The following is a 16334-nucleotide window of genomic DNA, read 5'->3' as shown; positions in this document are numbered from 1 at the left end:
TAGAGTTGGGCAAATACCTAGGTATGGAATAGCTGTGTCCTAAGATAGATGTATGTTTAACTTTAGAAATCACCAAACTTTCCCAAAATGGAAAACTAAACACATTGAAATTTCCACCAATGGTGTTATTAGTGTTCTAGTTATTTTACCTTCTTGACAATGTGTGGCATTTTTGATTTTCACATCCTTGTGGATGTATAGTTATATTTCATTGTGGTTTTAATATGTAGCTCTTTCATGGCAATGATGTGATTATAAGCCATTTGCTTATCTTTTCTTTTGAACTGAGAGTTCAAGTCTTTTTCCTATAATTTGATTGGGCTTTTTCTTTTTGTTGCTGGTTTGTAGTTTTTTTAATATTCTGAATACAAATTATTTGTCAGATTTTATGCACACTCACAGGCACATACATGTGTAGCAAATATTTTCTCTCTGAGTCATGCCTTTCCATTTCTTTTTTTAAAAAAGATTTTATTTGTTTATTTTTAGAGAAGCGGGAAGGGAGGAAGAAAGAGAGGGAGAGAAACATCAGTGTGTGAGAGATACATCGATCAGTTACCTCTTGCATGCCCCCAACTGGGGACCTGGCCTGCCATCCAGGCATGTGTCCTGCATGGGAATGAACTGGCGACCTTTTGGTTCTCAGGCTGGCACTCAATCCACTGAGCCACACCAGCCAAGGCAATGTTTTTTGGGAGCAGAAGTTTTAAATTTTGATTTAGTCAAATTCATTGATATGTTTTATTTTATTTTATGGTTATTACATTTTGTGTTCTCAGAAATCTTTTTATAAAAATTTTATTCTATCATTTTACTTTTTTTACTGAATTTATTCAGTGACATTGGTTAATAAAATTATATGGGGTTCAGCTGTACAGTTCTACAGTATATCATCTGTATATTATACTGTGTGTTTACCACTCCAGGTCAAATCTCCTTCCATCACTATGTCTTCCTCCTGACCTACCCCCTTTTTCTCATGTAATCACCATACTGCTGTCTGTGTTTAAGAGGGTTTTTATTCTTAATCCCTTCAGTTTTTTCACCCAGCCCTGCAAGCCCCTAACAAATGCTGAAAAGGGAAATTTTTATTTCCCTTTGACAGCTGTCAATGTTTTCTCTATATGAGTCTATTTCTATTTTGTTTGTTAGTTTATTTTGTTAATTAGTTGTGCAAATATACCAGCACTTTTTTTATCCACTCATCTACTGATGGACACTTGGGCTGCATTCAGATCTTGGCTATAGTAAATAGTACTTTGAGTGTCTTTGGATACATTCCCAGAAGTGGAAAAGCTGGGTCAGCAGGCAGTTCCATTTTCAATTCTATACTGTTTACGCAGTGGCTGCACCTTTCTGCAGTCTCACCAGTAATGCCCAAGGTTCCCTTTTCTCTACATCCTCACCAATCAACACTTGTTTGTGGATTTACTGATGATAGCCATTCTGACAGGTATGAGGTGATACCACATTTTGGTTTTAATTTGCATTTCTCTGATGAGTAGAGGAATTGAGCACCTTTTCATTTCTATTGGCCATCTGTATGGTCTCTTTGGAGAAGTGTTTATTCAGGTCTTCTGCCTACTTGTTAATTAGTTATTTTTTGATGTTGAGTTATCTAAGTTCTTTATGAATTTTGGATATTAATCTCTTATCAGATCTATCATTGGAAAATATGTTCTTTCATTTGGTGGGTTATGTTTTCATTTTGTTAATAGTTTCCTTTGCTGTGGAAAACTTTTTAGTTTAATGTAGCCCCATTTTTAAATTTTTTCTTTTGCTTTCATTTCCTGAGCTGATATATCAGAAAAAATATTATTACTAGAAATGTCTGAGATTTTACTGTCTATGTTTTCTTTTAGGATTTTTATGGCTTCAAGTCTTACGTTAAATCTTTAATCCACTTTCAGTTTGTTCTTGTGCATGGTGCAAGAAGGTGGTCTAGTTTCAATTTTTTGCATCTATCTGTCCAATTATCCCAACATCATTTATTGAATAGACTATCGTTACCTCATTGTATGTTCTTGCTTCCTTTGTCAAACATTAATTGATCATAAAGGCTCATTTCTTGGCTCTGTATTCTGTTCCATTGGTTTATATGTTTGTGTTTATGCCAGTACTATGCTGTTTTGATTACTATGTCCTGGTATAGTTTGATATCAGGTAGTATGATTCCTCCAGCCATGTTCTTTCTCAAGATTACTGTGGCTATTTGGAAATTTTGTGGTTCCATGTAAATTTTTGAATTATTTGTTCAAGTTCTGTGAACTATGCCATTGGTATCTTGATAGAAATGCATTGAGTCTACAGTTTGCTTTGGATAGTATGGACATTTCAATAATGTTAATTCTTCCAATCCATGAACATGGTATACTTATGCTTAACTTATTTGTATCATCTTCAACTTCTTGCTTCAGTGTCTTATAGTTTTCTGAATACAGGTCTGTTATATCATTGGTTAAATTTATTTGTAGATATTTAATTTTTTTGATGCAATTGTAAATGGGATTGTTTTCTTAGTTTCCCTTTCTGATACTTCAATATTCCTGTATAAAAATGCAACAGATTTTTTTTGGATATTTATTTTTTATCCTGTTACTTTACTGAATTTATTTGTCAGTTCTAGTAGTTTTTCGGTGGAATCTTTAGGGTTCTCTGTATATAGTATCATGTCATCTTCAAATTGTGACAGTTTGAAGAAGCTTTCCTTTCCAGTTTGAACTTTTTATTTCATCTTTTTGTTTAATTGCTGTGGCTAGGACTTCTAGTACTATGGTCAATAAGTGTGTTGAAAGTGAACATCCCTGTCTTGTTCCTGATTTTAAGGGAACTGTTTGTGGTTTTTACCCAATGAGTATGATATTGGCTATGGGTTTGTCATATATGACCTTTATTATGTTGAGGTATATTCCCCCTATTCCTAATTATCTAAGAGTTTTTACCATAAATAGGTGCCAGATTGTTTCAAGTGTTTTTCTACATCTGTGGACATTTTTATGTGATTTTTATCCTTCATTTTGTTTATGCTCTGCATCACGTTTACTGATTTGTGGATATTGTACCCACTTTGCATCTCTGGAATAAAAAGATGTTAATTTTTTATTCCACTTCATCATGGTGTATGATCTTATAATGTATTACTGGATCCCATTTGCTAATATCTTGTTGAGGGTTTTAGCATCTATGTTAATGAAGGATCTTGTCCTATAATTTTCATTCTTTGTAATGCTTTTATCTGGTTTTGGAATTAGGATAATGCGTGCCTCAGGATTCCAGCTTGTGAGTCTTCTCTCCTCTTGAATTTTCTGGAATACTTTGAGAAGCATAGGTGTTAGTTCTTCTTGGAATGTTTGGTAAAAATCTCCTGTGAGCCATCTGGTCCAGGCTTTTGTTTGTTGAGAATTTTTTAACAACTGCTTCAATTTCACTAGTTGTAATCTTTCTGTCCAGATTCTCTGATTCTTTCTCTTTCAGTTTTGGAAGATTGTATGTTTCTAGGAATGTTCCATTTTCATTCAGATTGTCCAATTTGTTGGCATACAGATGTTTATAATATTTTCTCACAATCCTTTGTATTTCTGTGGTGTTGGCTGCTACTTCTTTTTGATTTCCAATTTTAATTATTTGGGTCCTCTCTCTTCTTTTTTGATGAGTCTGGTTAAAGGTTTGTCAACTTTGTTTATCTTTCCAAAGAACCAGCATTTGATTTCATTGATTTATTGTATTTTTTTAGACTCTGTTTTGTTTATTTCTTCTCTGATCATTGTTATTTTCTTTCTTCTACTCCCTTTGGGCTTCATTTGTTGGTTTTTTTCTAGTTCCTTGAAGTATAAAGTTACACTTTTTATCTGACATTTTTCTTGTTTCTGAGGTAGGCCTGTAATGCTGTGAATTTCCCTTTTGAGGCTGCTTTCATTGTGTTCCATAGTTTTGGGGTTGTTGTGTCCTCATTTCATTTAAGGAATCATTTGATTTCTCCTTTGATCTTGTTGTTAAACCATTTCTTGTTTAATGACATGTTATTTAGCCTCTATGTCTTTGTTTATCAGTTTTATCCCTTGTGATTGATTTCTAGTTTCAAACCCTCATGGTCTGAGAAGATGCCTCATATGATTTCAATCAACTTAAATTTCTTAAGACTTGTTTTGTTCCTAACATGTGGTCTGTCCTAGAATATGTTCCATGTAAACTTGAAAAGAATGTATATTTTGCTGTTGTAGGATGAAATGCTCTGAAGGTATCCATTAAAACATGGGATTTAGTGTGTCATTTAAGGCTGCTGTTTCCCTGCTGATTATTTCTCTGGGAGATCTGTTGACTGAGGTCAGTGGGGTGTTAAAATCTCCTAATACGACTATATTGCTGTCAGTCTCTCCTTGTGTTTCCTTCAAGATTCGATTTACATATTTAGGTTCTCCTATGTTGGGTGCATAAATGTTTATAAGGGTTATAGCCTATTGTTGGATTGTTCCCTTTATCCCTTACTATAGGCTCTGTTTTAAAGTCTGTTTTGTCAGATATAAGTATTGCTATCCTAGCTTTTTCTCCCTTTCCACTTACATGAAATCTTTTCCCATCCCTCAGTCTGTGTATTTTGTTCTGAGGTGAGTCTCTTGGAGATGGCATATGTATAGGTCTTATTTTCTTATCCATTCAGCTACCCTGTCTTTTGATTGGAGCATTTTAGCCCTTTACATTTAAAGTGATTAATTGATGGGTATGTATTTATTGCCATTTTATTCTTTTAACTGTGTTCCTTTGTTGTTGTTTCTTGTTTCCTCTTCCTCCTCCTCTTTCCTCCTCCTTCCTTTCTTTTCTACTTTGCTCTTCCCCCCTCATTCCCCCTTTTCTTCTTTTTCAACCTTTACCATTTCTTGTAATTCTAGTTTGGTGGTAACAAACTTCTTTAGTTTTTTTGGGGGGGGTCTGGAAGGTGTTTTATTTCTCCTTCGGTTTTAATTTTTTGATATTTATTCTTATCTGAGGGCATTTTTCCATTGCTTTTAGAAAGAGGGGAAGGGAGAGAATAAGGGAATCAAATAATTTTGGCCCAAACTTTCAGGAAATAATCTGAATTAATTTTTAAATTCAATTATTTATTTATTTATATTTAGATACTTATTTTTTGTATTATAAATGAATTTTAGCATTTGTTTTTGAATATATAGATATTGTTATTACTTTCTGGAGTTATACTTTTAATACATAAGCATAAGTAAAAGAATGAAAAACATGTATAGAAATATGGAATTAGTATTACCCATGTATAATGTGCATCCTTATTCTTTCCTCAAATATCTGGGCAAAAAAGTGCACATTATAAATGGCAAAATACGGTAATATTTTCAAAGCTCATCTATGTTGTGTGCATCAATATTTTTTCTTATGGCTAAATAATATTCTTTTGTATGTATACACCACATTTTGTTTATCCCTTCATCAGTTTATGGTTATTTTTATTTCTGCTTTTTGTTTTTTATGAATACTGTTATATTCATTCATATTTAAGTTTTTGCCTTGTCACATGTTTTCATTTTTCCTGGATATATGGTTACAAGTGAAATTGCTGGGTCAAATGGTAATGTTTTGTTTCCTTTTTTGAGTAACTGCCAAACTTTTTTCCAAGCTGGCTGCATTATTTTACATTTCCACTAGTAATGTATGAGGATTACATCCTTGTTATTGTCTCCCAGTCTTTGCTGAGAGTCTCTGTGTGCTTGTTGAGGCATATTTTCAACACTCTGCCTGGCTTGTAACTCTGCCTTAGCCTTCATTTCCTGCTTGTTCAAGGGCCTCATGCTCAGAGGTGATTGCTTACAGCTTTTTCTGGTCTTGATCATACTCACTGCCTTGGGCATGTGTATATGGCAGTCTAGGTAATCAGGAACAAGCAGAACTTTTTGAAACCTTTTATGGACATCTCATGCCCCTACCAAGAATATGGAATTATTAGTAAGATGGTGTTTGTTGATGGAGTGAGAAGCATCCCATATTTAGCTGATGTTTCTGGATTTAAAGAGAGCGGTTAGTATAAGAGTTAAGGACAGTCATTATTAGTATTTATTCTGGGACTGTAAGTGTAAGTAAACATTTCTGCCGTCCAGAGGGCCAGTCAACATTAATCAGTGGTACCTCGGTACTCATCATTAATTCATTCTGAAACATGTGATGAGTGCTGAAACCAGTCAGTACCAAGTGAACCATGAGTGATGAAGCAGTTTCTCTTGCCAGGAGTCATTGTGACTCATACTAGTTCTAGCCAGTCCCGACCAAGTGTCGAGTGCTGAAACACTTTGCCGGAACATTTTTTTTCCTGTCAAAATGTGATTAAGTATAGGATTTGATGAGTTTGAAGCTGATGAGTACCAAGGTGACTGTGTATCAATAGCTAAAAAACTTTTTCTTAGGAACTTTTACTCTAATATCCAAGTCAGTGAGTAAAATTTATTAGGTGTCCTAAAAAAGTAATACAGTATAGATTTATGTTGGCTGGAGCCCTGAATTTTGAGACTTTTAAAAATTGTGGACCAGTTTTTCCAGGAAAAGGGCACTGTTAACATTTGCAACAAAAATAGTAATTCTAGTCTGGGTCAGTCATAGGTTTTTGGACATAGCAGACCCCATATTGTTCACATTTAGATAAATTAATATTAAAATGTTTATATAGTGTCTTCATCATTTAAAAATAGGAATACATGTCTTAGTATTTACTGGTCTGGATACTAGTTTATATGTGTGTGTATTTAAGAAACTAGCTGTTTATGCCCTGGCTGGCATAGCTCAGTGGATTGAGTGTGAGCTGCAAACCAAAGTGTAACAGGTTCGATTCCCAGTCAGGGCACATGCCTGGGTTGCAGGCCATGGCCCCCAGCAACCGCACATTGATGTTTCTCTCTCTCTCTTTCTCCTTCCCTTCTCTCTCTAAAAAAATAAATAAATAAAATCTTAAAAAAACAATTTAAAAGTTTCTTTAAAAAAGAGAAACTAGCCATTTTAAAGAATTGGTGTTTTTAACAGTTTATTTGTCATATTATAATGAAGTCATATAGAAGTTTCTCAGTTATGTACAGTGATGGAGAGGAAAACCTGTATTTTAAGGCATTTGATTTTATGAATAATTATATAGTTTTTACTTAACTGATTGTATGAAGACACCTCTTATGTGCTACTTTAAATTCCATTGTCCAAACCTCTTACACATCCACTGTTGCTGCAGTAAGTTCTACAGGTTTTGGACCATTGCAACTTGATAGCACCTGTCATCAGGGACCATGCTGCATACTTGTGCAATGGTGGACAGTAGTCAGTGTATAAATTCTTCCTCCTTTGTCTTTTAGACAGGAAGCTCTGTTTCACATTTCATGAAGTTTCCTGAAAGGATTGAGCAGTAGTCACCTACAATATATTTCCTATTGTAAATCATAATATCACCACAAGGTGTGGAGGTTGGGGGGGATATGAGTGTCCATGTCCTCAAATCCTGCAGGGCTTGCTCTGTGCTCTCTACTTACTTTCAGTAGTTGGATATCTTAACTAGTTAGAGTTAATTATGATGTTTATTGAGTGTAAAGCTTTATTGTAAGAGATTTTAAAAAACATTGAAATTAATTAGATTAAATCATTAGCTGTTGAGTACTAGGAAACAATCATGTGATCTATTTTTTTGTTATATTTTCTTATATCATCCAGTTTAAAGGTCATCATGCCTTCTAAATGGCTTTGTGCTACTTCTGATTTGTTGTTCTACATGTGATAGGTGAATCAGAGGTTTAATAAAGTAGTAGGCCTGGTTTATTTTCAAGATGAGTAAAGATATTTATATTTGTGTACATTTTACACATTGTCTTACTTTCAGAAATATTTCTAACTTGTGCTTCTATTTCTTTTAGTGAAAATATTCTCTTTGGAATGGGAAATCCTCTTCTTGACATCACTGCTGTAGTGGATAAGGATTTCCTTGATAAGTAAGTATTAAACTCTTCATATGTACTATGGAAAACATATCTAAAGAGAAACTGATGAAAACTTTAGAATTGATTTTACTGTCTAACATTTTAAATTGGAGGAAAACTCAGGAAATTTAAACTGGTTAATTTCAAGTGCCCTATCATTATTTATTGAGTAATTGACCACATTTCCCCAGGGAAAACTTGGTGCATTTATTCATTCCTATTGCTATTTCACTTTAAATTTATTTTTTTATTCTTTGCAAGGATGAAGTATATATTATTAATGATTTAATTTCTGATTTTCCAAATTAAAAATTCCTAAAATTTAAAATTTACTGTCAGTGGAGTATTTCATCCCAAAGCAGAAGAATATACATTCTTTTCAAGTTTACATGGAACATATTCTAGGACAGACCACATGTTAGGAACAAAACAAGTCTTAAGAAATTTAAGTTGATTGAAATCATATGAGGCATCTTCTCAGACCATGAGGGTTTGAAACTAGAAATCAATCACAAGGGATAAAACTGATAAACAAAGACATAGAGGCTAAATAACATGTCATTAAACAAGAAATGGTTTAACAACAAGATCAAAGGAGAAATCAAATGATTCCTTAAATGAAATGAGGACACAACAACCCCAAAACTATGGAACACAATGAAAGCAGCCTCAAAAGGGAAATTCACAGCATTACAGGCCTACCTCAGAAACAAGAAAAATGTCAGATAAAAAGTGTAACTTTATACTTCAAGGAACTAGAAAAAAACCAACAAATGAAGCCCAAAGGGAGTAGAAGAAAGAAAATAACAATGATCAGAGAAGAAATAAACAAAACAGAGTCTAAAAAAATACAATAAATCAATGAAATCAAATGCTGGTTCTTTGGAAAGATAAACAAAGTTGACAAACCTTTAACCAGACTCATCAAAAAAGAAGAGAGAGGACCCAAATAATTAAAATTGGAAATCAAAAAGAAGTAGCAGCCAACACCACAGAAATACAAAGGATTGTGAGAAAATATTATAAACATCTGTATGCCAACAAATTGGACAATCTGAATGAAAATGGAACATTCCTAGAAACATACAATCTTCCAAAACTGAATGAGAAAGAATCAGAGAATCTGGACAGAAAGATTACAACTAGTGAAATTGAAGCAGTTGTTAAAAAATTCTCAACAAACAAAAGCCTGGACCAGATAGCTCACAGGAGATTTTTACCAAACATTCCAAGAAGAACTAACACCTATGCTTCTCAAAGTATTCCAGAAAATTCAAGAGGAGGGAAGACTCAGCTCATTTTAAGAGGCAACATTGTAGACCAATACCCTTCATGAACATAGATGCTAAAAATTCTCAACAAAATATTAGTGAACTGGATCCAGCTATAGTTTAAATGATCACGCACCATCATCAAGTGGGATTTATTCTGGAGATGCCAGGTTGGTACAGTATTCACAAATCAGTAAACGTGATGCAGAGCATAAACAAAATGAAGGATAAAAATTATGTGATCATATAGATAGGTCCTGAAGAGCATTTAATATAATACAGCACCCATTTATGATGAAATACAGCACCCATTACAGCCAAATGGGGATAGAAGGAACATAACTCAATGTAATAAATGTCATATGTGACAAACCCAGAGCCAGAGGCATACTCATTGGGCAAAAACCACAGGTGGTTCCCTTAAGATCAGGAAGAAGGCAGGGATGTTCACTTTCACCTCTCTTATTCTACATAGTACTGGAAGTCTTAGCCATAGCAATCATACAAGAAAAAAAAAAGGCAGAAGCAAAACTGTCACAATTTTCAAAAAACAACTAGAACTGATAAATGAATTCAGTAAAGTAATAGGATACAAAATAAGTATTCAGAAATTGGTTGCATTTTTATGCAGCAATAATGAACTTTCAGAAAAGGAAATAAGACCACAATCTCACTTACAATTGCATCAAAAAAATTAAATACCTACGAATAAATTTAACCAAGGATGTAAAAGTCCTGTATTAAGAAAATTATAAGACACTGAAGAAGGAAATTAAAGAAGATACTAATAAGTGGAAGCATATAACATTTTCTTGGACTGGAAGAAATAACGTAGTTAAAATATCCATACTACCCAGGCAATCTCTAGATTCAACGTAATTCCTGTCAAGATACCAGTGGCGTATTTCACAGAAGTAGAACAGGTATTCCAAAAATTTGTATGGGGAAGCACAAGAGTCACCAGATTGCCATAGCAATCTTTTATTTATTTATTCATTTATTTATCTTTTTATTATACTCTTTTTTATTGTGAAATCCATTTAAGGTTTTAGTTTATTTGCTGAGTAGTATGTCCAGTGGCTAGAACATAGTACTAAATTAAGACTTTTTTTTTTTTTTTTAATATTTTATTTATTTATTTTTTAGAGACGGAAGGGAGGGAGATAGAGAGAGAAACATCAATTAAGACTTTTAAAAAAAGTATCCATAGACTTTTATCAACTATCTCAAATTAGATCTTTCAAAACTTTATGACTATATTTAACTTTTTTAAAAAACAGAATTTTGCCCTGGCTGGCGTAGCTCAGTGGATTGAGCGCGGGCTGCGAACCAAAGTGTCCCAGGTTCGATTCCCAGCCAGGGTACATTCCTGGGTTGTATGCCATAACCCCCAGCAACCGCACATTGATGTTTCTCTCTCTCTCTCTCTCTCTCTCTCTCTCCCTCCCTTCCTTCCCTCTCTAAACATAAATAAATAAAATCTGTAAAAAAAACCCAACAGAACTTTTTAAAATTTATTTTTATTGTTTTTTAAAAAATTATTTTATTGTTCAAATACAGTTGTCTGCACTTACCCCCTACTCCCCCCATCCCACCCCAGCCTCTTGACATTATTACTGATGTCTCCGTTTCTCCCTCTTTGCCCACCTCCACCAGCCCTTGTCTCCCTTCGCTCTGACTTTCATCACACCCTACTGTGTCTTTGGGTTGTGTGTATGTGACCTTTGGCTAATGCCTTCACCTTCTTTCATCCAGTCCCCCTACACTGATAGCTGTCAGTGTCTTCCATGTATCCATGTCTCTATTTCCATTTTGTTTTTCCATTTATTTTATTCATTAAATTCCACATATAAGTGAGATAATGTGGTGTTTGTCTTTCTCTGACATATGACTAGCCATAATTATCTTGAGAAAGAAGAACAAAGCTGGAGGAAACACATACTACCTGATGTCATACTATACTAATACAGATCAGAGCAACAGAATAGAGATCTAAGAAATAACCCTTTATGGTCAACTAATACTTGACAACGGAGGCAAGAACATACCCTGGGGTAATGACAGTCTATTCCATAAATGGTGTTGGGATCGATAATTGGACAGATAGATGCAAAAACATGAAACTAGGCCACCTTCTTACACCATATTCAAGAATAAACTGAAAATGGATTAAAGATTTAAATGTAAGACTCAAAACCATAAAAATCCTAGAAGAAAACATAGGCAGTAAATCTTGGACATTTCTAGTAGCAGTATTTTTTCTGATATAACTCCTCAGGCAAGGGAAAGAAAAGAAAAAAAAAAAACAAATTAGACTAAAAAGTTTTCCACAGCAAAGGAAACTATCAAGAAAATGAAAAGACAACCCACCAAATGGGAGAACATATTTGCCAATGATACATCTGATAAGGGGTTATTATCTAGAATTCATAAAGAACTTATATAACTCAACACCAAAAAATGCCTCCAAAACAACATCCAAGTAAAAATGGGCAAAGGACCTAAATAAACACTTCTCCAAAGAGGATATACAGATGGCCAATAGATATATGAAAAGCTGCAAATTAAAACCACAATGAGATATCACCTTACCCCTGTCAGAATGGCTATCATCAGTAAATCAACAAACAAGTATTGATGAGGATGTGGAAAAAAGGGAACCCTCATTCATTGTTCGTGGCAATGCAGATTGGTGCTGCCACTGTGGAAAGCAGTATGGATGTCCCTAAAAAAATTAAAAATGGAACTGCCTATGACCCAGCAATTCCGCTTCTGGGAATTTATTCAAAGAAACCCAAAACACTAATTTGAAAGAGTATATGCACCCCTATGTTCATTGCAGCATTATTTGCAATAGCCAAGATATTTAATTTTAATGTAAATTAAAGCTACAGTGAAATACTATTGTACATTTGTTAGAATGGGTAAAATTTTAAAACAGAGCATACCATATATTGGCCAGGATGCTGGGGAACTGGAGCTTCCTGCTCATGGTAATGTAAAATGCTGCACTGAGTTTGACAGTTTCTTAAAAAGTTAAACATAACTCTACTATTTGATCTAGTCAGTTCATTTTTAGATATTTATGCAAGAAAAGTGAAAGCATATGCCCATAAAAACTTGTTCAGGAATGGTCATTTTAACTTTGTTTTTAATAGTTAAAAACTAGACGTTATCTAAATGTCTATCAACATTAAACAGATTATTTACTCGTACAGTGGAATACTAGTTGGATACTAGTTGGATATAAAAAAGGAATGGGGTATTGATTGGTTAAACCACAGAATAACTGGGTTCATTGAAAGAAGCCAGACAACTGGAACAAACAGTATGGTAAAGACAGTCTATTTAATAAATGGTGTTGGGAAAATTGGACAGATACATGCAAAAAAAGGAAAAAGAATGAAACTAGACCACCTTCTTACATTATATACAAGAATAAACTCAAAATTATTAAAGACTTAAATGTAAGACTCAAACCTGTAAAAATCCTAGAAGAAAACGTAGGCAGTAAAATCTTTAACATATCAGCAATATGTTTTTCAGATCTGTCTTCTAGGGCAAAGGAAACAAAAGAAAAAATACACAGATGGGACTACATTAAACTAAAAAGTTGTTGCATAGCAAAGGAAACCATGAACAAAGTGAGACAACCTACTGAATGGTAGTACATATTTATCAGTGATACATCTAATAAGGGGTCAGTATCCAAAATTCATAAAGCATTTATACAAGTTAACACCTGCCTCCCACCCCCGCCCAAACCAGACCATCTAATTAAGAATTGGGTAGAGGACCTGAATAGACTTCTCCAAAGAGGCTGTGCAGATGGCCAAGAGACATGTGAAAAGATGCCCAGCATCACTATTCATCAGAAATGCAAATTAAAACCACAGTGTCACCCTGTTAAAGAACACAGGGAACCAAGCTGGGGCTGAAGGCAATATACTATTACTGAAAGGAACTCCCCAGGTTCGTTATGTCCGCTGCCTTATAGGAAAGACATCTCTAAATGCCAGAGATACGTGAAAAGGAAAGGAAATGTTTATTTAATGCTATACAAACTTAAAGTAGTGACCTAATGTCTTCATCAAAATCCCAAAGTCCCTTAAAACACCCACAAACACACACAGTCCTTCCTTCCCCCTTTGCCCAGTCTGGGGTACCATATCTCAGGAAAAGAAATGGAAGTCCGTGGCTCAGGCAGCCCCCGGTTCTTCCCAGTAATCTGTGTTGGCTGGTAGGCCTCCCTTGGTTCTGGCACCATAAGCTGCGTTGCTGGGATCTCTGCTAAAGCCCGCTGGTGGTTTCCCCTTCTAAAGCTGCGGGGGTCCCCACTCTGCGGGGGCAAAGCTGAGTGGCTCTCTTTTCTATTGCCACAGCTGAGTGGCTCTTTCGGCACAATGGCTGCGGGAGTCTCCACTCTGCCAAAACTTTGTGGTTCTCCCCACAGTGGCTGCCGGTTCTCGGTTTAAATCCCTGTGCCAGTCTTCCCCTGCAGCCCCATTTCCAACTCCTCTCACAATCCGCTACACTCGCCAGCACTCCCATGTCCTTCCAGCTTTACTGGGCTGCCATCGTGAGTCTGGGCCGGCATGGCCCCATGTCTCGGAGCCAGTCTTCTCCAAGCTCCCACACAGGTGCTGTAACTCGGGGGTCCTGCCCACCCCAGTCACATCTTGGTGGGGAAGTTACTTCCATTCCCCTGGCTCAGAGCATGGCCACAGCTATTTAACATATCTATGCAACCAGTTAAAGGTTATAGATATGTTAAATGACCACACCAGAGGTTAGCTGCAAAGCTGTTGCTATGCAAAACAGCCCTAAAGGCCCTGCTCCATTTGTCCCTTCCCCCAACTCACACCTGTGGGGAGGGGTGGTGAGGACATCCTAGTATTTCCTGGACACCTTGAGTTCTGGACCCCATTCCAAATCCCTATTTGGGGCCCCCCTCTTGGCTACACCCTGTTACAACCCCACACTTGTCAAAATGGCTATCATCGGTAACTCAACAAACAAGTATTGTGATGATGTGGAGTAAAGGGAATGCTCATTCACTGTTGGTGGGAATGTAGATTGCTATAGCCATTATACAACACAGTGTGAAGGCTTCTTAAAAAATTAAAAATGGAGCTGTCTTTTGACCCAGCAATTACCTTCATGGGTATATATCCGAAGAAATCCAAAACAGTAATTTGAAAAAAAATATATGTACTGCTATGTTCATTGCAGCATTATTTATAATTGCCAAAATATGCAAGCAACCCAAGGGCTCATCATTAGGTGAATGAGTAATAAAGCTGTGGTACACATATACAATATTACCTGGCCATAAAAGAAGAATGAAATCTTACCATTTGTGACAGAATAGATGGACCTGGAGAATATTATGCTAAGTGAAATAAGTCAGATGGAGAAAGACAAATACCCTTACGCGAACGCTAAAGAACAAAATAAATGAACAGATGAAATAGAAACTGACTCATTGATACAGAGAACATACTGATGCTTGTCAGAGTGGAAGGGGTTTGGGGTTTGGGTGAAAAAAGTGAAGTGTAAAGAACTACAAATTGGTAGTCATAAAATAGTCGCAGAGATGTAAAATATAACATAGGGAATGTAGTTAATAATGTTGTAATAACTGTGTATGCCAGGTGGGTACTTGAAATATTGGGCGCATCACTGTAAAGCATGTGACTGTCTAACCATTATTCTGTATACCTGAAAGTAGAACAAAATAATATTGAGTATAAACTGTAATTGAAAAGTAAAATAAAAAAAGGCCAGACCAAAAAAAAAGAATACATAGTATATGATTTCATTTATATGAGATTATACAGAATTCAATTTAACCTATAGTAGCATTAAACAAATCATTGGTTTCACATGCATTGGCAGGATGTGGTGGAGTGTGGGAAGAAGAGATTACAAAGGAACAGGATGCATCTTTAGAGGGGTGTTCCTTATCTTGATTGTGTGATGATTTCATGAGTATATACATGTATCAAACTTATCAAATTGTAAACTTTAAATATATACAGTGTATTTCATGTCAGTTTTTTAAAAAGATTGTGTTTATTTATTTTTAGACAGAGGAGAAGGGAGGGAGAAAGAGAGGGAGAGAAACATCAAAGTATTGTTGCCTCTCACATGCACCCTACTGGGGACCTGGACCGCAACCCAGGCATGTGCCCTGATTAGGAATTGAACTGGTGACCCCTTGGTTTATAGGCCAGTGCTCAGTCCACTGAGCCACACCAGCCAGGGCTGCATGTCAGTTTTGATACAAGAAAATTTTATAAAAAAAAATAAAATCAATTGAACATGAATTCATATGTTTGAAGTTTGGTTAGTGTGAGATGTTTTGTTTAGGAAGTCAACTAATTGATTGGCACTATTTAGAAAAAATCAAATGCCATATAAAAATACAAAGAGAATGTGCAAAATTTCAAATATTATGATGTTGTAATCAGTGTTACTATTTTGATAAACATACTTCCAGGAATATGTTAGCATATATAACCTAGAGAGTATATGTTTGTGTTGTGGGACAATGCTATGTTTAGTCCTAGGTAATTTGTTTTGTTTTTACTCTGCACTATGCTTAGATGTTCGTTTTTTAACATTCATGGAAATGTGATCAGAATGATTATAATCTGGCAGCTGTGTACTATCAGTACTGGGCGCTCAAATAGTTTCTTTGTGTTATTAGCTGCTGAATCCTGAATGTGCACTTGAAGTTCTGTTTTTTTATTTTGGGAGATTTTTAAATTCTTAACCATGATTTTTGCAGTCATTACTTGGAAATAAAAAGCAAGCTTTTTGCACCCCATTCATAAAAGGTAGATATTTCCCTATCCTTATATTCCTGACCATTTCTAAAATACACTTGAACATGTTTTTTATTATTTCAGTAGAGTGTATCTAGCTTACATTTTAGACTCTGTTTTGGTAAGTATAAGTGTTTTGCATTTGAACTTTGTGATAATTCAGGAATAGTTGCTAGGTACTATAAAAATAAATTAAGTATATACTTATTAGCATCTTACAATATGAAAATGAGTTAAAATTTTTTTGATAAAATGTTATTATTGTTTTGATTTTGTTTTTT

General features: G+C 35.1%; 1 protein-coding gene across 2 annotated transcripts in view; it reads left to right on the top strand.

The window, feature by feature from the left end:
• The window catches only part of ADK (adenosine kinase), a 573035-nt gene that overhangs the window by 38862 nt on the left and 517839 nt on the right, over positions 1–16334 (top strand). For both annotated transcript variants that reach the window (XM_028511304.2, XM_028511305.2), the window contains exon 2: positions 7890–7964. In XM_028511304.2, the coding sequence (XP_028367105.1) occupies positions 7890–7964 (75 nt within the window). The remainder of the gene's footprint in view (positions 1–7889; positions 7965–16334) is intronic.

This window comes from Phyllostomus discolor, chromosome 5 (genome assembly GCF_004126475.2).
Source record: "Phyllostomus discolor isolate MPI-MPIP mPhyDis1 chromosome 5, mPhyDis1.pri.v3, whole genome shotgun sequence".
NCBI classification, from domain to species: Eukaryota; Metazoa; Chordata; class Mammalia; order Chiroptera; family Phyllostomidae; genus Phyllostomus; species Phyllostomus discolor.
The sequence above is the reverse complement of the archived record's forward strand: the minus strand, read 5'-3'. Positions and strand labels throughout refer to the sequence as shown.